The 24,548-nt window shown below is 44.4% G+C and overlaps 1 protein-coding gene across 3 annotated transcripts in view; it reads right to left on the bottom strand.

Moving 5' to 3' along the window:
* The window catches only part of CHEK2 (checkpoint kinase 2), a 53,124-nt gene that overhangs the window by 26,905 nt on the left and 1,671 nt on the right, over positions 1-24,548 (bottom strand). Inside the window, exons 2-6 of one of the 3 annotated variants that reach the window (XM_088465356.1) lie at positions 22,471-22,706; positions 20,806-20,930; positions 20,395-20,560; positions 14,589-14,679; positions 10,744-10,849 (exon numbers count right to left, since the gene is read on the bottom strand). In XM_088465356.1, coding sequence (XP_088321482.1) covers positions 10,744-10,849; positions 14,589-14,679; positions 20,395-20,560; positions 20,806-20,930; positions 22,471-22,699 — 717 coding nt within the window. In that variant the 5' untranslated portion in view covers positions 22,700-22,706. The remainder of the gene's footprint in view (positions 1-10,743; positions 10,850-14,588; positions 14,680-20,394; positions 20,561-20,805; positions 20,931-22,470; positions 22,707-24,548) is intronic. The other 2 variants (XM_088465358.1, XM_088465359.1) reach the window with 2 other exon arrangements.

Genomic DNA, 24,548 nt, shown 5'->3' with positions numbered 1-24,548 from the left:
ACCCTTGGACTATGTCAGAATGGATGACATACCTAACATTGCCACCCAACTACCAGTGTTGCCTAGATGGAAGCCACTGTTGTGACACTGTCGGACTGAACCTATTCAGGTTTACCGTGACAAATGGGTTAGGCCAGAGTGAAAGTCCAAGACAGCCTAAAGTATCAACAAGTTAAGTGGCAGGGCAGAAGCGACAGACGTCCAACTGCCCCGAAACGAATGCGGACCAGACACTGTCTTTAGCAAAGAACACCCTGGACGAGATGGCCATAGCCACCCGGACAGAGACCAACTCGCCTCCGGAGAAAGTATCATCGTTCGAACAGCGATCCGATGGAAAAAACTCGATCCATCTGGAGGGGAGTCAATTATGGCAAGGCCTGGAATGGAACTGAGCACATTCCACCCTACCAAAAGGTAGACACTCTGGTAGACCGCGCATCACAAAGAGTAATGACATATGTCGACTGCGTAGATATCCGCACACTCGAAGTTGAAGAGTGGAGATCTTGTCTTACGCCAGAAAAATTCTCAGATTCTGAGAATCCAGCAGTGCTCCCAGATGAAGAAAACCCTGTGAGGGATGCAGGGAGGACTTTTCCTCCGTTGACTAATTATCTGTGCCGAGAAGAAGCCCCGGTTATCCTGACCTGGCGGTAAAGTACCTTGGTGATCCTGCTAAAAGCAGGAGACCGTCCAGAGAAAGGAGCATTCGGATACACTGAACAGGTGAACTGTCAGAAAATCCATAAAGCTGGTAAACCCCGGTGGAGTTGAGGACAGCCCCAAAAGGCAGAGCCCGAAACTTACAAGTGTTGCTGTGGCACAGCAAACCTGAACCCATGCTGATGAGAGGGCTCTGTATGTACCCGTAGGTACGTATCCTGAATACTCGGATATACCATAAAATCCCCAGGTTCCAAACATCGGATGATGGAGCATGGACGATTCCACCTGAGTCAAGGCACCGTTGGAATCTGATTCAGGGATTTGAGACAGAGTATAGGCAAAGGAGGACCAGTCGGTCACCGCCCCAAAAAGAAAGTAGAACAACCAGTCCCTCACTGAGATAGTGAGGTTGGCCGAAATAGCTCTGCTTACCACAAAGACTGTATAGCTTTCTGGGATTGTAGGGCCCTGATCAGTTCTGAAGAAGGGCCCGTGTAACAATGCCTGTGAGGAGGCTGCATGAGCAATGAGAGGCCGTTGAGAATCAGTACCTCACTCTGGAAATTCCCCAGATGTAGACCTGTCCCGTCAGGCTGAGGGTATATCCTCAGGTGTAGAAACAGGGTCGTCCGGAAGTCCAGGACTGCTCGGTACTGGATATGGTGGCCCCCATGGAGGCCGACAGCCTAGGAAAAAACAGGCCTTTAGGCTGACCCTGAGGACAAAAAGACTTAACAGAGTTAGTCCGAATGTAGTGGGAGTAGCTAAAGACGGTATCTCCCCATTAGTGATACTGCCAATGATGCAACGATCTTGTCAAGGTCAGGACCAAACAAGAACTTCCCCCTGGAAGGAGTGTGCACCTCTGCTTTCCCATAACGCAGCCATAGGGTACTGCGGCGGATACAGACGCCGCCGAAACCCTGAAAGTTAGAAGACCGGCATCCCATGAGGTAATCCCACATATGACCACTGCATATTTTGTGAGCGGCAAAAAGATATTTGAACCTCAGACGTGTTGGAGGGGAAAAACGTCACAAAAGCATCACCATGCGATGGCCATGGTAGGACGGGCAACAGGCCCTGAAAACGAGTACATTGATTTCAGGCAAAGTTACCACCTACGGATCCGTAAAATTCGTCCAGGCCGGGATGGGAGGCGTATTAATGCCTGTAACCCGATGATTAACATACAAATCCATCCCAGAAGGAGATTTCTATTACTTGTGAGTACCCTCAGGGAATGGGAAACAGGAGGCCTTTGTGACTCCTCGTATCTGGGGACAGCCAGACTCCCGCTATGAGATCCACCCGCTGGGCAGAAAACGGGAGATGTATGATACAGGTGCAGGATCGACATTCTCTATATCCAGAATGAGCCTGGCTACCAGCCCCAAAGCAGGGATAATAATACTTGAGATCGGCTCCCCCCATGTGAGAGGGAAAAAGCCGAATATACCATCCAGTTCACGGCAGAGCCACTGGTCAGTAACCACAGGGCGTATATCACGCCAATTAGTATTTCGTATAAAACGACATCCACCAGGGTGGCCGTTGTGGTAATCCCTGCAAGGGGAATGACAGACCGATGTGGTATCGGAGGTAATTCATGTACTGTGAAAAACCCCGGCAGGGAGCGATAGTCTGTGACACAGGGGTAAATTGCAAGAAATTGCGAGATACCCCGAGTTCAAAAGGGCAGTATGGTGAAGTAACTCCAAGCGAGTGACGACCATGGGGCCCGCCCGGCGATCCTCAAAGGAGAGGATCCTGAGAAACAACGCCCTTTAAGGGGGTCGTGCAAGGGGCCCGGCACCAGATGGTGCCGCATACGTAAACCTTTCTGAGTTAAAATCCTCCGCACTAATTCCTGCAGGCTATGACTTGCAGGATAGCAATAATGGGTGCAGTATCGTGTGCAATCTCCTGGTCAGATATATCTGACTATCTTGACGGAAATATTAAGCAGCGCCATACCGGTCCTGACTGACGCTAAGATTAGCTGCAGGAACCCATTATCAGCGTACGCAACTCACAGTTCCATCTAAAATATGGCAACGTGCAGCACGCAACAGTATGTGACAAACCTCACAGATATTAACAAATATATATATGTGAGGTCTCAGAACCACCCCAGGTACACCTGTATTAGGGCAGATAAAGAAAAGGGATAGATATACACTGACAGGTGAGAGAAAAAGCAGACAGTCAGCACTAGCAAAAGTCACATACAATGCAGAAAAATATATATACATACATAAGCATGACATATAATATACTGCACAATGTCGCTACATTCAACTGCCCAGATTCAGTGTCTGGGAAGGCTATAGCGCTGTGTACACTCACCCAAAATGGCCAGGTACGCAGGGGGACTGGGCTCACTGTCATCCTAGGAGTTCTGCAGCACCACCGAGAGATAATGGCCGCTGGAGACCTCAGAAGAAGCGTGGCCCGCGGAGGAAGCAGCTCAGCGACGCCAGACTGTATTATTGAAAGGCGCGCTGAGCTGAGGGGAGGAGCCGCTAGACAGGGAAGGCTTCCTCCCCTGGCTAGCAATTAACCCCCCGGGATGCCGGCTCCCGCTGCCGCTATAATCCCTGGTGGGCTGTGGACACGCGGGGTATGCCTCCATGGAGGGGGAGCCCGCCGCCACCGCTAGCGCCTCCGGTCTGTCCCCAGAGACCGGAGGCATAAGGCTGCATGTACACGCGGGTCACCGCAAGCGGTGACCACGCGACTTACCTGTCCCCGTCGATCCGGCAGCAGCCCAGGGAGTCCTCCAGAGCCCGGCTAGTACAGACTCTGGGGTCCCGCTGCGATCCCCAGATCTGTACTGGCGTCGCAGCGCCGGCGGGGTGTAGGAGCGGCAGCTCAGACGTCCATTGGACAGTCTGATGCTGCCGCTCTGAAGAGTAGTAAAAAAATAATAAAACAAAACTCTTTTAAGCTTAGAGGCTGCTAAGCAGCCCCCCTGCAGTAACGGTGACCCGACTCCGGCCGGGCACCAACTTAAACTGAGGTGCCTCTGGCTGGGGGGCGGGGTTATAGGGAGAGTGGACCCAAGTGCATCCTGGGAGCTAAAAGCTTTAACTGCGTGGTGCCCGGATTTGGTTCCCAACCTATACCCCAAGGTCAACCCTGTGGACCCCCTATGGACCCTGAAGTAGAAAAAAACCTTAATCTTTCATTCCTGTAACTTTCATATGGTTGATACGGAGTTGTATATTGGATTCCTGTCTTTCTGAAATATCCAACTTCTTTCAGCTCAATATCAAGGAAACTAGCTTCTATAATTTGTTGCTATTTAGTAAATATCCAATTCTTCCTTTCACCCAGACAATACTTCATGTGCCACTGACTGCCACTCTACCCCAAAGATCCACCCTTATGCTTAGCAGTTGGGCAAGGTGTTCTTTCTTTCCAATGCGCCACCTTTTTTTGCTCTTTTGTAGTTGTACTACAATGTTTGCACAATATATTTTTCTGATTTATTGAAGTATAATTTTACATACAGATGCTACTAGTAAAGGAACCATACGATGACTTTATCATGAAGATAAATTGTGTAACCAATGTTGAACTGTGGACCACTACCGCAGTGTCAGCTAACTCTTTCTGTAGGTCCTTTTCACTAATATATGGGCTCTGCTTTGCATATCTGACCAATTTATAAGCATTTCTGTCTGAGACTTTCCTTGGTTTTCCGGATCTTGCCTTGGCATCAGTAATTCCGCTTAAATTACATTACTTAAAGTAGTTTTGCAAGAGTGGAAATTCTGGACTAGAACCAGATGCACCTTCCCTGCTCTGTATTTGTCAAGTCCTTAATCAGCTGCTTAGTAGAGCTTGTGGTTGTAGAGTGAAGGTACCCGAAACGTTAGAAGAGTTCTTATTTCACACTGGACTTTGTCAAGTCCTAACGAGAGAGAGAGAGAGAGAGAGGGAGAGAGAGGGGGAGATATATATATATTTATTTATTGGGTAGGCAATCCCAGCGCACACCATGCCAGCGGTCGCATTGTCGACATACATACGGTTGAAATGCCGACACCTGCAAGTAAGTAAGGTAACCCTTCTCTTAATCCTATCCCTATTTATCCTTTCCCAGTCTGCAGAGCTGTCTCAGCTCATTCCGGCTGTCAGCTCTTCCCAGCTGCATGGCTCCCCCGATGAGTGCGGGAGAGCTTGGGGGCAGCCCAGCATCTCTGAGAGTTCTGGGCACTCCCACTGCAGCAGCGTCTCAAGGACACGCACCCTTTTATCATGGCCACGCCCCTTTTTCAGGAACGCAGCAAGGAGCCCCTGACTGACATTCGTCCTGCCTCCTGGCCAACCTAGAAGGAACACTACTAACCCTAACCCTCCCCCCACCACAGCCTTACCCTAGATATTTACCTTCGGTATCGCAGCTTGTGAGCGTCGACATGTAAACTCCATTTTATATATACAGTGTGTATATATAGTGTGTGTGTGTGTGTATATATATATATATATATATATATATATACATACATACATACACACAATAGCTGATTGAATAGTAATGAAACTGCCTGTATCTCTTCTTTGGGGTCCATAGGGATCCACAGGGATACCATGGGGATATTATGGTTGGAAGACTAGGCGCCACACAGTTAAAGCTTCTGCTCCCAGAATGCCCTGGGTCCTTCTCCATATATGTCCCGCCCCTAGCCATAGGACTCCAGTTGTTCGTTTGGTTTGGCAGGATCAAGATGCACCTTTATTTTATATTATGTTTTCTGGCAGTACCAAGCGTCTGAATTAAGACGCACGTACTGCAACTATCTACCTCCACTGGGCCGCAACATCAGTAATTGTGCTGGTGATTTCGGCGGGTCACAGCTGAGCTTAGCTAGCAGCAATGCTTTGACCTGGACTGCACCGGATCCTTGGAGATGTCAGGTAAGGTGGTTCCTCGCTTACGAGGAATCGCTTGCGACAGTCCTTGCTTCTGGTGTCAGAGACGCACCAGAAGCCGCTGCTGTCAGGGCCCGGGATTGACCACGTCCTCACTACACCAGCCGGGGCCTTATCGTCTGACGCCGAGGATCGTCAGCAGATTTTATCTGCTACCACGAGGCCAACGTACCAGACTGGTTAACGCAGCTTAGGGGAGGTAGGCGCTGCCCAGGCAGCTCCTCCCCCGAATCAGACGCAGTCCCTACGAAGGGTTTTGTGCATCTGGGTTGCTCCACGTGTATATGAGACGCTCACGGTCCACGTTCAGTGCGCCCTGTACCTGTTGGTCCCAAAATGGTCTGAGTCAGTCTCCCTGTATAACTCTCCCTTGCTTAAGGTATACGGTGCTCTATGTCCTATCATTCCTTTGCATTGCTGTAGTTGACTTAGAGCCGATTGTAATTATACGTGACTGTTTGCTAGCAGCTGGGTCCTTGCCGACATCCGGACTTACCTCGTCTGGCTTTGATGGCATGGCTCTTGAATCTTCCATCCTAAGAGCAAAAGGTTTTTCCAGTTCTGTAATTCAAATGATGCTTAGGGCACAGAAGCCTGCCTCTGCCCCCATCTATTACAGAGTTAGGTATTCCTTTGGTCAATGGTGTTCCCATAGGAAATTTGATCCTAAGATATTCAGGCGGGATTAGACAAAGGTCTACGCCTGGCCACTTTGAGAGTGCAGGTTTCTGCACTGTCAGTCTGGTTTCAGAAGATTGCTTCATTACCAGATGTTAAGATTTTTTTTCGAAGGAGTTTTGCGAATTCAACCTCCTTTTGTTCCACCGGTAGCACCGTGGGATTTGTCTTTGGTTCTTAAGGGACTACAAACTTCCCCATTTGAACCTTTGGACTCTGTGGATTTGAAGTGGTTAACAGCAAAGACATTTTTTTACTTGCTATTTCTTCTGCTCACAGTGTCTCTGATTTGGCAGCACTCTCTCTTGTCGCTCCCCATTTTTGATTTTTCACCAGGATAAAGCTGTTCTTCGTACAAGGAAGGGTTACCTTCCCAAGGTAGTGTCCAGTTTTCATGTGAATTAAATAATTGTTGTTACAGAAAGGTCTGAAGACTGAAAAGCTGGAAGTGAAGCCTCCCTGGATGTAGTTTGTGCTCTCCGTATCTAAGTGGCACGTACAAAACTTTGGGCCTGATTCAGAGCCGCTCGTAAGCGGTCGCTCGTTTGTTCCGACCGATGTTCGCACAACTGCGCATGCGTACGGATTTTAATACGCATATGCGAACCAGTCAGTGCGGCCGAAAATCGTTTGTTCGCTAAATAGCGAATGCCTGCTATTTTGAGTGATAGGAGGAGGCGTATGTGGGGGGAAGGTGCTTGAAAACGGGGAGTGGAAATCAGAACGCAGGAGTGCTTAAAGGTCAAAGCGGGCGTTTTATGGGTGTGCATAATTAATACAGGAGCTTCATTGACCACGTCACTTGGTTGATTTATAGTCAGAACTGCTCGCAAGATTGTGGTAGGAAAAACCAACCACAAGAATAGCGAGCAGTTCATACGCTGTTCGATGTACTCGAATAATCTATTAAATAGTGGACATGACGTATGGTGCGAGCGGCCAGGGGGCGTCTTTTTCAAAATTACGACCGCAAGTTTTGTTCGCTCGTTCAGACATAGAGGCGTGAACAGACCGCAAAGTACGAACGGTTCATTTGAATAGCCACCCCTTTTTAATGAACGAGCGAGCGCAGATAGCGTCCGGCTCTGAATCAGGCCCCTTGTTAGAAAATCAGACGCTCTTTTTGTATTATATGGTTTTCACAAACAAGGATGGCCAGCTAATAAGCAGACTCTGGCGAGATGGCTACGCAAGACTATCTCTCAGGTGTACACACAGGCGGATCTCCCTGTCCCAAGCACGGTGACAGCACATTCTACTCGGTCTGTAGGGCCATTGTCGGCATTTAGTTGTGGTGCCTCCTCTGAACAGTTATGTAAGGCAGCCATATGGACTTCTGTCCACAGTTTTATTAGGTTTTATGCCTTTGATACGTTTGCCTCACAGGATGCTTCCTTTGGGCGATGAGTTCTCATTTCTGCTCAGGAGCATCTCCCACCCTAGGGGAACGGCTTTAGGACATCCTCATGGTATCCCTGTTGATCCCTATGGACCCTGAAGAAGAACATTCTGAGTTATGGTAGAATTACCTAGATAACTCCTTTTCTTCGAGGTCCATAGGGTCCACAGGGCACCCACCCTGATGCACCTGGCTTCATTGGGTTATATTCTTTCGGTCACAGATTCCCTCATCTTATGTAAGAGTGTTCTGGTGCACGATTGTTCAACCTTCGTCTCTTTCCTTCTCCTGCCTTGAGGCTTCTTCACTAAACTGAAGTCCTATGGCTAGGGGCGGGGTATATGGGGAAGGACCCGGGGCATTCTGGGAGCAGAAGCTTTAACTGTTTGGTGCCGGTCTTCCAACCATAATATCTTCATGGTATCCTATGAACCTTGAAGTAAAGGTGTTTTGTAGGTAAGTCTACCATAACTCTATTTTTTTCTGTCCCATAGGTAGACATGGCAAAGCTTTGCTGGTTATTGTGAAGCTTATACATCAATGTGTCTGAACCTGCGGTTGGACTGCCGTAGTCTTCTTTGTTTGGTAACAACAAGTGGAAGATCTTTGTGTGTTTCATTATGGCCAATGAGGAAGATGCGTCTGTGAGATTACGTCAGAAATGTGTAATTGAATTTTGTGTTACACTTGGAAAAAGCAGAAATTAAACTCATGAAATGTTAAGGCAAGCCTATGGTGAAGAAACAATTAGCCGTGCTGCAGTATTTGAATGGTTGAAGCACTTCAAAGAGGGTAACACGCGAGTGACTGACGAAGCATGTTCTGGGAGACCATCCAACGCGGTTACAAATGTCAACATTGCCAAAGCTGCGGAGATCTTGCAAAATGACAGAAGGTTAATTTTACGCAAACTTTCAGCTTCACTTGGCATCTCATTCGAACGGGTTCTGCATATTGTGACAAAGGAACTGATAATGCATCACGTGTGTGCCAGGTGGGTACCCAGAAATCTCACAGAAAAGCAGATGCGACAACAAGTTGAATCGTGCAAGAACACCATTCAAATGTCGAAGAGCATACCAGATTTCCGGACATAGATTGATCTGGAATCCAAACAACAGTCCAGTGTATGGAAACATGCAAATTCGCTTCCGCACAAAAAATTCTGTGTGATTCCTTCGGCGTGTAAAGTCATGCTTCTGTTGTTCTTTCATACGCACAGTATGATCCTACAGCACTGGGTTCCCCGTGGACAGACAATTAATTGTGACTACTATGCAAACGTCCTGAAAACACATTTACATGGAGCCATGAGGAATAAAGGACCTCATTTGCTGAAGAAACAGTGGTTTTTGCTCCAAGACAATGCCCGGCCACGTGTTGCTGCTGTTGCATTGGGGGCACTGATTGAAATTAATGGGACAGCACTGGAACACCCTCCATATAGCCCGAACTTAGCACCCTGTGATTTCTGGGCATTCCCAACCCTGAAAAAACAACTGCGCGGAAAGAAGTTCTCAGTAGATGATGAAGTGCAACACTAAAAGTGATGTCACAAAACAGTGAAGGATGCTACTTTGAAAAATAAAAATGTTCAGCTCCTGTGGATTCTGAATAAAAAATCGGTCTCATTACTTTTCAATCAGTCCTCGTGTGTATGTATATTATACAGTATATATATTAGGCGATGTTTCAGCGCTTCAATGTGCTTTTCTCAAGTGCATTAAAGCGCTGAAACCTTGCCTAATACCAACATGTGTTAAGGAGTTTTATTTACACGACCGGATTGCCACCTTTACCGCTATGTATGACTAGACAGTCAGTATGCCACTGATGTCTTTGGAGGGCACCCGGCAAAGAAAATAAAACGGATCCAACGGGTGCCGGACGTGGTTTTTCTGTTATGGTGATATAAATACAAAACAATAATTTATGAACTGGTATAAAAGGAAAAACAAACTTATGTATTGATTATCATTCAAAAATGTAAATACTGTTTCATTGATTAGTAAATAGAGTGTGCCATCTTGTCTGTGCACTATGGGCATTACTTTTTACATACATACAAGACTTACAGCTAAAGGGGTCCTGTGCGTCGTTAAAATAAATAAAGCCTTTATGTTATTCATGGAGCAGCAGACGGTGGCAACTGACTGCACTCCAAGAACAAGTTACATTTAAATATTTTTAATATTAAGTAAACAAATCATAAACATGTCATAATAATCCTAATTGTTTCCCATTATACTACAGTGATACTACACTTCCAGGTCAGAATAAATCCTAAACAGAGAGGTATCCAAGCCTAAAACTAGCAACTAATCCGCTGTCTACCTACTTAGCTGAACGTTAAGTTTATATGATTTTGTCTATACCAGATTAGACAATCATGGAGGGACGGAGCAAGGGATGCAGTACAGCAGTAACCAGATTAGTTATCACATTTATATTGTGCCAACATATGTCACACTACAGGGTGTGTCAGTGTGTGATAATATATTCGGAATAGGTCAAACAAATAAAAATAAAAATGATATACCTCTTTTCCACCAAAATCCTGGATCCAGCCTGGGACACTGAACACAGGTTTCAAGCCATGTCACAGTGGCTTGAACCCTGTTTACACCGCAGGCTGGACCCAGGATATTGCCGAGGCTTACCTGTACCAGCTCATAGAGATTACATCATCTCCAAGCGGCAGGAAATGCGGCTCTCCCTATGCTGTGAACGGGACCTGGGTTGGGTGACCCAGCATACCCATTTCCACTGAGCCTTACCCACGTAAAACCCTGCTTGAGTTCCGGGGAAGAAATACCGGGTCAGTGGACCTGGGATTTCTTCCTAGGAGCCTTTTCCACTAAGCCTCGACCCGGGGTGACATGGCAATAATCCGTGTTTTAGCAGCAGTGGAAAAGGGGTATTAAACACTAAACACTATACCACCCACCTTCCTAAGAGCTTAGAAATACATAAAAGTTGATGTTAAGTTTCTGCATAAATACAATGGCACTGCCACTGAATGCACAACGGCAAATCATGACATAACCTTTACTTACAAGGCTTGCAGAACTCATACGGAATGCGCGTTTACTTATAATTTTCACAGCTACTTTCTTGCACGTAGACTTTTCAAAAGCCAGCTTGACTTCTCCGCAAGCCCCGCTAATGCAATACAAGAAAACGGACTTAAAAGCACAGAACTCAAAAAGATAGCTCACTGCAAAATATTTATATCACATTTTACCAATATACTTCTTACCCAGTATTATGTATGTACTACAGCTTGCCTAACTTAGTTTAAATAGGTACCATAATGGTCGAGGAGACCAGTCTTAACATCTTGCCATCAAATAGCTAGTAATAGGATCATGAACAATAATGGAAAATATAGCAAAGCTAAAAAGAAACAAAACATACAATCTGTAAAAATAAAAGACTTATTTGTGCAGAATACTTTGCCACAACACCTTATCAGTGCGTGATCCAAGCATACTGACCAAAAATGGTTAAGTAACCAGAAAATGCGTAACTGCCTAGAGTTCTGTCTTCAGTCCTCCAGAAGTATAAAGGCTTCAAGTCTATACATGCACTAAAAGATAAAGAGACTGAGGGCCTGATTCAGACCCGGTCGCAAGCGCTGAGCACTCGCAACCGGGTCGATGGTGGCCCAGAGCGCATGCGCACAACGGAGCCGGCTCCGTCGTGCGCATGCGCGAGACCCGGATAGCGACGGGCAATCCGTCGCTCCGGGTCTCGCACCAAAGGGGGCGTGCTGTCGATGTTGAGTGACAGGACGCCCCTTTGGTGGGCGGGCCAGACGGTGGCGTTCCCATGAGAACGCCTACCGTTTGGGGGCGGCCCCACTGACATCACAAGTGATGTCAGTGGGAGAGCTTTCGGCTCTGTTTGAGCAGACAGCTCTCTGGGGCTTGCGGCCACGATACCCTACCACAAGGGTCTCGTCGCAAGCCCGATGGTCGCGATGGTCTTGACCATCGCGAGCATCATCCTGGCCGCTTGCATTAGCTCTGGGTGGCAACCCACAGCAATGCGAGCGGCCAGGAGGCCGCTCCATAAAAAAAAAAAAAAGTACGCCCTTGTTCAGAGCGAGCGCTCTGTTAGAGCGTCCTGCTCTGAATCAGGCCCTGAGTCTTAAGGCCCCCACACGCAGTACGATTTGCAAATGATCCAATCTCGTTTGCAATCTCCCTTGAACTCTCCCCAGCAGCTCCAGTGAATGATGTGCAGCAAAAACTGCACGATGTTCACCAGATCTATCGTGCACAATCTAATGATTTGCATATTCATTAGATCATGTGCGATAGCTGACAGATGCACGGACTATATCAATGAGAGCCATCTGTGTAAAATAAAACTAAAATAAAAAACAACATGGCCTCCCCCCCAAAAGAGCAACCAGCCCCGGGCTTTTAGTGACCAAGTGCTGGTAGTGCAAAATACAGGGGGCAAATGACGTAGGGGTACCCAATATTTAAGCACAACCAGCATTGGGCTATTCAGAACCAGCCCTGGTTGCCAAAATACAAGGGACCAGCACTGGGCTCTGATCCGGTCCTGGTTCCGTAAATACAGGGGAAAAAAATTAGTAGGGTTCTCCTGTATTATCCAGAACCAGCACCGAATTTTTCTATCAGGGGGGAAGTAATGCCACATCCAGGGGAACCCTTTTACCAGATCTCCCAGCCAAAGCATTACCCCTGACTGCTAGTCAGCCCAGGCCAGGGAACCCTGGCACCCCTGGAGCGGTGGGTGCCGGGATGATGTTTTAATAACATTTTACTGTCAACTGTGTGTGTGTGTTCAGTCTTTTTTTATATTCATTTTGCTGTGGAACTACAGGTACCAGCGGACCCTTAATGCCCAGCATGCAGGTAGTTGTGGTTCTCCAAGTACCAGCATGCGGGGAAGGCTTGCTGGGACCTGTAGTTCCACAGCAAAAGACATATTATTACTACTATCAATTGCACCACACTACATAATCAGCCCGGCACCCACCGCTCCAGGGTTGCTGGGAATAGCCCGGGCTATCAGCCTAGACCTGGGTGCCCTGGAGAGGGGGAACCCTTTATTGGGGGATCCCCAGCTCCCCAGCCTCGTCTGACTAGCGGTCAGGGTAGTGCTTTGGCTAGGGGACCCGGTAAAAGGGCACCCCTGGCTGTGGCATTAGCCCCCTTCCCCGCTAGAAAAAGTCTGATGCTGGCTCTGGATAATACAGGGGAACCCTACTCATTTTTTTCCTCTGTATCTCCAGAACCAGATCAGAGCTCAGTGCTTGTTGCACAAAATACAGGGGATCCCTACATCGTTTGCCCCCTATATTTTGGCAACTGCGGCTGGTTCTGAATAGCCCGGTCCTGGTTGTGCTTAAATACAGAGGACCCCTACATAGTTTGTCCCCTGAATTTAGCACAACCAGCACTGGGTCACTAAAAGCCTGGGGCTGATTGGTCGTTGGGGAAGGGGAGCCACAATGTTTTTTTTCTATTTTGTACACAACTTTTCATTTTAAACACAAAACACAGCAGCACAGACGGGTCTCACTGATGCCGTCCGTGCTTCTGTGTCAATGACACACAGATGCATTTGGCACGGCTCTCCCTGATCCGTGCATGCATCTGTGTCATTGACATACAGATGCATGTAGCATGGATCTCCCTGATCCGTGCTACATGCATCTGTGTCAGCCATCACATCGTTCAGTGTGCATACACATGGAACAATGGGCCTGATTCAGAGCCGGACGCTGTTTGCGAACGGTCATTCAGAAAAAGGGGCCGGCTATTTAAATTGAGCGCTCGCTCTTTGCGGTCTGTTGACGCCTCTATGTCTGAGCGAGCAAACGAAACATCCGCTCTCTATTTTGTAAAGACGCCCCCTGGCCGTTCGCATTATACGTCATCTCCGCTATTTATTAGATTAATCGAGTACATCAAAAGGCGTCTGAACTGCTCGCAGTGCTTGTGGTAGGTTTTACTTCCCGCAATGACTGCGAGCAGTTCAGGCTAAAAGACAACCAAGTGACGTGGTCGATGACGCTGCTTTGTTAATTATGCACACCCATTAAACGCCCGTTTTGACCATTTGGCACGCCTGCGTTCTGATCTCCACTCCCCGTTTTCAAGCACCTTCCCCTATTACCACCCACAAAAACCTCATTGACTGGTTGGCGCATGCGAATTACGACCCATACGCATGCGCAGATGTGCGAACATCGCTCGGAGCGAGCGAGCGGCCGCTTACGAGCGGCTCTGAATCAGGCCCAATGTGTGCCAAATCGTGAAAGATAGGTCGATATCTTTCTGCAGGTTCAGTTGACCAGCATCGTGATCATCTCCACACAGGGCACTTTTGGAACGATTTGTCGTTCCAAACGGTGGAAAACGGCCAAATCGTTTAAAAAAATTGCACCATGTGTGCGGGCCTTTAGATGGGAGTAAAGCAAAAAAATGAAGTAAAACCATGTTGCATTGCAGGTGGGGCAGATTTAAAATGAGCAGAGTGATTTACATTTGAATGATGTGTGTCTAAACGCCAATCTAAATTGCTTTGTAATAATGAAGCTGTCTAATTTTTGTGGCCTACATGCAAAAGCAGCCAGTATTTACCTAGCATGCAATATAAATATATTTGTACACCTTGCATTGCAACAGGGTTTGTCCAGGTGCACAGTTACTTTCTCTTTTTTTTGCTCCCAGTTCAGAATCAACACACACACACGATTTCAACGGTATTCAGGAAGGCCAACAACGATGAATCAAGCAAACGACTGCCACTTGGACAATGCCAGATTGCTACAAGGCTGGTACTTTGACGACATTTAATGGTAAATTAGTTCTATCCAGACACGTTTTAAATGATTTTGTACATATTCTTTACCCACCTTCCAATTGTTTTGGACATAATATATTTGTCTCTAAATTCCTCTGGATAAACTGACTGATCATCCACCAATAAATCTGTAAATACAAAAACTGAAAACAATTCCAAGTAAGCATAAATATTTAATTATGTAAAATAACATTTTGAAAATATAGTAAAAATATTTGAAGAGCAAACAAAACAACAGTACACAAAAATTAAACAATGTGTAACGCACCCCAAAAATTACAGTTACACACTAAATGCAAGATTTTTTTTTTGCTTGGAGTGAGTGTTCTTATTGTAGAGCACTGCATCATGAAAGTGCAATCGACACATTACATAGCTATGAAAAACGAGTCTGAAAGAATAACACCATTGACTAGGGTATAGCTAACAATAAGCGTAGACCCTAATAGCACAAACATCAGACGTGCACATAGGAAGACAGATACTGAAACATTAACTGTTTTCCTGGTTTGCTGATTTTTTTTTTTTTTTTTCATTTATCATCATTTCTACAGTTAAATACAGGATTTTTACAATAATATCATCCCTGTTCTTTGTTTACACAGTTTATAAAAGAACAGTCCAATGACATTATCAAAATATTTGTATTATCGAACTACACACAATGTACTCATTGTGATTTGACTGATAACCAGTGACCATCCCACACATACAAATACTTATAAATAAATAGGTAATGAGAGAACTAGTAGTAGTACTTGAATTTAGAGATGAGCAAGGTTGCAATGATATTTTGCAGAGGAACTGTCTCTTTTGAGAAGGTGCACAGTTCCAGTAAAAATAGTTGGAGATTTGTAATTGGCTCACCATGCCATGGCATGGCCTTTTCACACTGTATAAACAGGGGCAGGACAACCACGGTCAATTTATTCTACTTGTGACTGGGTAGGAATAGGGACAGGACTAGCATAGGAGAGCATTGCAAGAGTAATAAAAACAGCACATGAAATAAATGCCAGAATTATTACTACGGTAGTACAGGTTATTTACTTTATTAGGTTTTCTTTTTGCACACTGGATAGTGGCTAACATTACACACCTAATGATCACTGTGGTAACTGCTGCCAGGGATCTCTGGGGAATTGTAGGGAAATCGTATGATGAATCTGATCTTATGCTGGTTATGCAGCATCCCAGACCAGAATAAGATCCGATTCATATGCGATTTCCCTATGATTCCCCGGAGCTCCCTGGCAGTCCCGGCAGCATGTTTGTTGTTTTTCTTTAGCACAGGATCTGTCGTAAGATCGATACTGCCGCTCAGAGGCTCATAAAAAAAAAAAAAAAAGTAATTGAAATGACTTGAATTTCTGCACAATGGATCGCATGAACAAAATAAACGGCACGATCTGCACACGATACGATGGAATATATGTGCTGCACATCTGATCATACGATCCGATTATAGGAGCTGCGGGAGCGCGCATCGGATCTTATCTTACTAAAGTAATACACTATTTTCACAAGATCCATCTTATGTCTCATTGAAAATCAGGCAATCGGCCCGAAATCGTGTAGGTGTATGGGCACCTTTACTGTTCTCCCTACTACATACAGACTGTGTCAATGATTACTGCACAAACTACACAACAGCACTGGTACCCGAAGATGTACAATTACATAATTCTGAAGAGCAAATACAAGATTCCTATTCTGAAAAAAAAAAAAAACGATGTTGAAGAGAAGTAGAGCAAAAAGGATAGACAGAGTTTACTGACACTTGGATAAAGATACAGATGATGACAGCAGGAGTGGTGATGATGAGAAAGCTACAGAACACAGTAGGGGGTAAATTTACTAAAGTGAGAGTTTTTAGAAGTGAGTTTTAAAAGTGATATTGCCCATAGCAACCAATCAGATTCTACTTAACATTTAACTAGCACCTTCTAGAAGACAACAGCTATAATCTGATTGGTTGCTATGGGCAACATCACTTTTAAAACTCACTTCTAAAAACTCTCACTTTAGTAAATTTAGCCCTAGTTGTTCTCCAAAATTGATGTACCCAAGGTCAACCTCCTCTCCTGTTTCACCAGCATAAACTTTGTTTCATTCACGCAAAATCTCTCCCATTTCAACTCATTCCGCACAGCCAGGCACACTTTACATACACTTCAATTTAGGAAAAACTTGCCGTTAAATTGTAAACGAAGGCTGCTGAGATGAAATATATATATTTTTTTTTAACATGCTTGGGTGGTTTCATGCCCAACAAAAACCCATCAAAAATGTTGTCATGGAGAATTCCAGGCCACTTGGTCATCTCATGTGGAGTAGATGCTGAGCTCAGTCTATTGTGCAATGACTGTGTTGTAGGCCAGTAACCATCAAGACCATTCTTATATAGATGCATAGTTATTGGCAACATTGCTATCGGTCATTTTGAGGTTCGCACTAGACCAGGGATTCCCAACCACGGTCCTCAAGGCACACTAACAGTCCAGGTTTTAAGGATAGTCATACTTGAGCACAAGTGACTTAATTAGTACCTCAGTTATTTTGATTTAACCATCTGTGCACAATCATGGATATCACTAAAACCAGGACTGTAAAGCTGGCCACACATCTAAAGATCTGTCCAACCAGCCAACTAGTTGATTGGTTGGAATGAAAATCTGGCAAGGAATTCAATCATTAATTTGCTCCCAAATGGTGGAAAATGGACCAAAACTGTTGTTTGAACAAATAGTTTAGATCAAACATTAAACAAACTAGTCTAAACGACCATTTTCATCTGTTTTCTGTCAGTTAGGAGCAAATTGCTGATCATCAGTTACTCCCATACGTTACCAGATTTTCATTCCAACCAATCAACAAGTTGGCTGGTTGGATGTAAGTTGGTCTAGTGTGTGGCCAGCTTTAGTGTGCCTTGAGGACAGAGATTGGGAATCACTGCACTAGACTGATCAGACATCTTTATTGGAAAAGTAATGCTGCATTTATTTGCCTTTGATGCATAATTTAATTAAACTAAAAAGGACAAGAAAATGTCACACTCCCGGGGTTCCAATAGGGAATTATATTTATACCAGACTGAGAGGCAGGAGAAAACTACAACAGGATGTTGAAACTAGTTAGAACATTAAGTTATTGTGGGGAGTTATCATAAGGAAATTGTCATGAAGTAAATGCTTTTAAAAGGAAGCAAAATATTGTGCAACTTAAAAAAACAAAACAAAAATATACATCATAATTTCAAACAAAACAAAAAATTACAGTGGTAGATGCCAAATTGAAATTTCAATATATCAGCAGTACGTTAGTATAATAAGAACAGTTATAGACTCCTTACAATCCACCAAAAAAAATAAATAAAAGGATAAGGAGGGATAATAGGAAATATAATTAAAGTGGTATCTAATGTCATCCAAGATTAAATGAACCATTTGGATTACGGGGGAGATGTATTAGCAGCACGGATCGTGCCAATATAATTCTTCCTGCTTCGCCTCTTTACTGAGGCGAAGCAGGATGCAGTACCAACGGTATATGTTTCTGCCGGAGTGGAGAAGTGAAAACTTTCCCCTCCAGTGATCCCTGCCAGACCCCACACTGCATCAGCCTAGTGCTGATGCGCTGTGTCTCCTCTCTCGACCGACTCCAGTGGGCATGCCCGAGATCTCACAAACATTGAGATCTCCCGTGCACAGCCCAGAGCCCAGCAGTCGCCAGGGACAGTGCTGTCGCTGCTATGGTGGGAAATTGATCACTGCAGCTGTCGGAACAGTCATTGCCACTGGCCGTTCATACATTGGCTGGCACATTGGCACGCTAAATTGTAGACAGCAGCGCCGATAATGAGGGTGCATATCGCCCCTATCATTTAACACCACATTAATACATGGGGGAGAAGCCATATCAGCGCACATAATGTGCACAGATACCACCAAACTAGTGTACCCGTTAGGATGTATTAAGGGGGAGCCGTGCCCTGCCCGATTATAAAGAGACAAAATGCTCCCTGCCCTTGTAGCTAAAACAGCCTGCCTGGTCATATAATCACATTTATTGCCATGTCCAATATTGTTCAAAACTTTTTCATTCAATTATTACCAGGTACAACAGTCACTTTGGATAAACATGTGCAGCAATATCAGACCAGTTGGGTGGTATCGCTGTGTGCGCCAAATTAATTTCACTGCATATTTTTCTTTCCAGTGACACACAAATCTGTTATTAGGACAATGTAAGCTGGAGATAGGCAACCTGAGGCCCTCTAATTTTGTGTAATTACAAGTACCAGCATTCCCTGTCAGCTTCTGGCCAAAATGATATAGCTTCTGATTGACATCGCATGCTTTAACTTGTAGTTCCAGGCATTATGCCTAACCCTAAGCTTGCAAACTCTATGGGGCCTCTTTAAGACCACATTCAGTTTTTGCCATTAAATGAACATCGCTATTCGCCACTATAAGAGATTTAGGGGTATATTTACTAAAGTGCAGGTTTTTAGAAGTGGAGAAGTTGCCAACAGTAACTAATAAGTTTCTAGCTACTATCTTCTAGAAGGTGCTAGATGAATGTTAAGTAGAATCTGATTAGTTGCTGTGGCAACATCTCCATTCCTAAAAACCTGCACCTTAGTAAACATACCCCTTTGTTTTAGGGTAATTTATCATTGCTCTCAAGCTTGGACAGCTGCTTATTGGAGCAAATAGAAAGGATCACTCTTTTGCCGCTAATCAGTAATAAAAGATTAAACTGGCGGCTTCTGTCCCATTTGTATCCCAGAGTACAATCTTGGAACTTTGTAAATTGCAAGAAGACCGCTGTTCCTATATAGGACAGATGGGTCAGTGACACATGAGTTTGACAGAGGAGATATCAGTGATATTGACTAAATACCTGAACTACCTAAATGTGAGTGATTCATGAAAAAAAGCAGTTTTCACATGAATGTCGGAAGATAAGGGTGTAATAAATGAACTCTTGTATCTGTTTTAATTATGTACTGTTTGAAACAGAGAAAAAATAATTACATTTGAAATGTCCCATGTACAACAACCATTTTCTTGGAGTCAATTCTACAGCACTCATAAGGCCTGATTCTGTGTCACAAACAATCCACACACAATGCCGGTGTTCATGTAGTTGAGTACTTTTTTGCAACCGTGCATGCACGGAAATTTCTGTAGACCAATGTTGGATAACCTTGACACTCCAGCTGTTATGGAACTACATAACCCAGCATGCACTGCTACAGTTTTGCTATTAGAGCATGCTAAAACTGTGGCAGGGCATGCTGGGATATATAGTTCCACAACAGCTGGAGTGTCAAGGTTAGCCAACACTGCTGTAGACCATACGGCACATACGTTTCACAGTGTACGCACAAAGGTACTGTTGTGATCTATTCAGACGGTATCAGAAATGTGGCAGAAATGTGATGGGCGGTGGCTAATAGTGTAAGCTACTATATCGAAGCCTCTGATGGATCCCCTTAACTATCCAAATATAGTAACTGCTTACAGCTGTCCTCCCCAACCCCTCTTTAGGACCCATTGTATTCTAGACTGCAGCTCTTACAGCAAAGATTTATTTATAGGGTTAATAGAAACAGATCTCAAAGACTGCAGTGTGCTGCCATCTTGTGGGCAATCCAACATATATATACACTATAGTATAACCATTTATAAGGATGGTTCATGGAGCCATATTGCATTAACTTTGCTTTGGCACCATAAAGACTTGTACTAAATATATTATTTAAGCATATATCTGGCCTCATTTAACTTGCGCCAAACTGAACTAAAAAAGGCTTTAGCTACACAAGATGTCAGGTGGTCTAATTACAGTACCTGACAAATTACCAGTACCTTTATTCGTTGGTAATGACAGTGCGATTTCAGCATTATTTGTTAAAGGCAATTTCTTCCCACGACCAATTATCTGTTTGTTTAAAAATGTTCCATTTCCGCTTAAATCCTCAATGTAGGCAACAGCAGACAAACCAGGTCCAGCTTCCTACAAAAGAGCTATAATCAGGTATGCCACTGTTGATTTAAAGTTACTGCTTTCTTATCTGTATAAATATGAAACAGAAATAGGTACAGCTTATGACCATGATAGTCTGGAGCTTTTCCCCCAAAATCTTGCATGAAGTACTTCATGAAAATTATTTTAAACTCTACATGAAAAATTAAATTCTACTTTATGCATCAAAAAACATTATGGTGTATTATCTATAATGAAATCATATAGGTACTTACCCTGAAGATCCGAAAGTGTTTTTTGCTGTATGTTTTGTATCTGTCTGTTTGGTTTATTATTGGCTTATCAAAAGTATAGTCACAATGTTTATCCCTTCCAAATACATATTCTTCATTCACACAGTCTGCCCGAAAAAAAAATTTTTTTTTGAAAATAAGAGTTAAAATAAAGAAAATACAATTTCCACAGAGTAATGCAATTGAAGATGAGATCGCTAAACAAGACAGATTTAGGTATGTGACATTAGCCCACACAGTGGCTTGGGTATACAGTATAATGACAGTCATCATGTTGAAATGGTCAACATTCATTGTTTACAGTGATGAAATGTTGACATGTTAGAAAGTCGACATATCATACCTGGTGGCCCAGCGGTGACTTACTTGTTCCCGACTGCTGCGGTGACATCTTCCAGGTCCCGGCGGTCACGTGACTGACTTCCGGTTCAAAGCGGTGCTCCACCAGCATTTGGGTGAGTATTTCTCCCCTATCCCTAATTCTTACAACTATCTAGTGCATAACCCTAAAAGCCCCCCCCCCCCTTCTTCCCGGCAGCCTACCCTAACCTCCACCCACAGTCTAACCCTAATGTCAATATTCTGACAATGTCGACATTTGTCATTGTCGACCTTCTGACTACATCCCCTCACAGCTGTGCCGGTCTAAAACTGGCATAGTATAGTAGTGCAGTAAATAGCTGAACTACTGTTTCCACTAGGTTACCATTGGCAGCGAGGCAATATACTTTAAAATAAAATTAAACTGTTTGACACGGAATACCACAACAGAAAGAAGTAGCAAAGATATAAGTTTCCCTGGTGGGTTACATGAAAGCAGATGAAGAGCATAGCAATACATAGGAAAGAGGAGGGTTACACACAATTCTCTTTAGCACAATGAGGAAAAAATACTGAGAAGGAAAACATGTTTTCTTTCAAGACAAACATGAAAAGTATCTTAGCAGGCTGTAGGCTATTTCTATATAGCTGCTCAGTTTGCATTGCGGGGAAAGAGAGCAGTAGAACATTTGCTGCAGATTGCCTTTTATATGCTGAAATGTCATGCTCATATCATTATTTAATAAAATTGCCCAAATACGTTGTAGCCCAAAGAAACGTCAGTCTAAATTGCACCAGAATAACCAAGGCAAATAAATGACTGGTTCTTACACATTACAGTGTATTTCTGATAGCAGCACCATGTTATAAAAGAGGCAAGAAAATATTGTTTCAGTATGAAAAAGGCATCGCAAAAGTCAAGGAACCCTACACCAACCCTATTGTAAAACACCATACTTTGTAATGTTTGTTTACTTCTCATGTAAGGATACATCCAATTCCTGTGAATGACACCTCTATTTACTACAGGCCTTCCCACAGAAACCATGCAGGAGAACATTTCCGCATAAGCCAAAAACCCTGACAGCTCTTGCTGGAGATGGAAAGTGGTGGAATATTGGATTACTTATCCATGTTACAATGTTTCTTACTTGTCCGCAGTGCACAAATGCCACACTGTATGTAACTTGTTATTTGGCTCACTGCAAACATTTATCATGCATTTTAGGTATCCAAGAGACAAACCTCGAATTTCTGAAGTTCAGCTCAACTCCTGAAATAAATATTTGTATATATTACCAGTACACCAAAGAGTTAAATGCATACCATGGTTCAAGAATCCCTTTCCAAGTGCCCATAGACGGCCCCATGGCAGAGGACTCTGGTCATCCATTTCCACGTCTTCAGGAATGGATGCAAGGTCCTGCAGTGGTACTGTATCCAAGGAGCTCAGGGTACCGGAGGAGGAAGACTGGCTGTATGATTGAGGAGCACTGGATGATGAGCTGGACGTGCCTTGGGATTGCTGGGACTCGCCCTTTGTGTCACGAGACATTGTGATACTAAACGACAGTTAGACCAAACAAACCTAAGAGATGGTTTTGATTGAATTTAAGTGTGCAACAGCTGTAAATCTTAGAACAACTAACTTGATATAGGGATATTTCAACCCTTAAGGAGCATACACACTAGACAATGCAATATCGTGAGCAATTTCCCTTGAACCCTCCACTGCACTCCAGGACACGATGTGCAGAAAAAGCTGCACGATGTGTTGCAAGATCTATCGTGCACGATCTAAAGATTTGCCAATCTTTAGATTGTGCAGGATAGCAGACAGATGCTTGCATGGATCAGGGATATCCGTGATGCATGCATCCGTCTGTAAAAAATAAACACAGATGCACGGACGGATCAGTGAGATCAGTCTGTGCTGTTGTGTTTTAAAAATAATTAAAGCCTGTGTGAAATAAGAAAAAAAAAGCAACCAGCCCCGGGTTTTAGTGGCCCAGTGCTGGTTGTGCATAATACGGGGGACAAACGACATAGGGGGTTCCCTGTATTTAAGCACAACCAGCACCAGGCTAGTCAGCACCAGCCCTGGTTGCCAAAATACAGGGGCCATCAGCCTAGGCCTGGGGTTCCCTGGAGAGGTCTGGGTGAATGCTTCGGACAGGGTTAATGCTTCGGCCGGGGGACCCGGTGCAAGGGCTCCCCTGGCTGTGGCATTAGACCCCTGCTAGAAAAAGTCTGGTGCTGGTTCTGGTAAATACAGGGGGACCCTACTCATTTTTTTCCCCTGTATTTCCAGAACCAAGACAAGACCAGAGCCCAGTGCTGGCTGCGCAAATACGGGCGACCCCTACTTCATTTGTACCCTTTATTTTGGCAACCAGGGCTGGTTCTGTCTAGCCCGATGCTGGTTGTGCTTAAATACGGGGGATCCCTATGTCGTTTGGTTGCTCTCTTGTGGAGGGGGGTGGAGCACGTTTTTATTTAATTTTTTAAACAAGTTATTCATCAGACACATATGGACGGACGGAAAACCGTCCGTGCATCATTGTATTTATGCTCGCAGCACGAATCTCCCTGAACCATGCCTGCAAGCAACGTATGCGGATCAGAATTCATATCGTTCAGGCATAAGCACTAAACAATATGCCGCCAGATCGTGTACAAGATTGGCAGATCTTGCCTGCAGTAGGCAAGATCTGACAAAGCAATGTACGACCCGCGGGGACGCGCTTTGTGAGTGGACACTCACGATTTGTACATATTATGCACGATCTGTCGTTCCGATGCGTCGGAATAGGCCAGATCATGCATAATATCGTCTAGTGTGTACGCACCTTTAAAGCTCCCAACCAACAATGCCAGAAATAAAGTGCAGGAAACAATAGCGGTCACTGATAACATTGCTAAAATGCTTCTGCTATTCATAATGGTGTATGTAAAAGCACTGACTAAAATGGATTACAGTGACAAATGTAATTTTAATGAATAAACTAAGAACTTTTACCAGCAATGTCTGTTTTTTTTTTTTTTTTACAAATATTCCCTTTGCTTGTTTATATATGAATCATTTAAAAAATGACACTTATATAACACTACAGTATATAACATTCTTCACTTTCTAGATGTATTGTTAACTCAGAAAGACCGCATCATGACATCCCCTAGTGCACAAATGCAGAGCTCCTGAGCTGGCCATACACTTCAGGTAAAGCTGCCCACACACGGTGAGATATGCACCGTGCGACGCAACGGGGGATCCGACGTCCGACATATCGGGCGGTCCCCACACACGGGGCAATCGGGTGGTCGACCATGCCCATACATGATATAGCAGACAAACCTTAAGCCTCACAGGTTGAGGTCACAAAGAATTGGCCACATAAAGGTGG

This window comes from Taudactylus pleione, unplaced genomic scaffold, assembly GCF_031769625.1.
Source record: "Taudactylus pleione unplaced genomic scaffold, aTauple2 ptg000062l, whole genome shotgun sequence".
Classification (NCBI taxonomy): Eukaryota; Metazoa; Chordata; class Amphibia; order Anura; family Myobatrachidae; genus Taudactylus; species Taudactylus pleione.
Note: the sequence above shows the minus strand (reverse complement) of the source record. Positions and strands in the feature narration are given on the sequence as shown.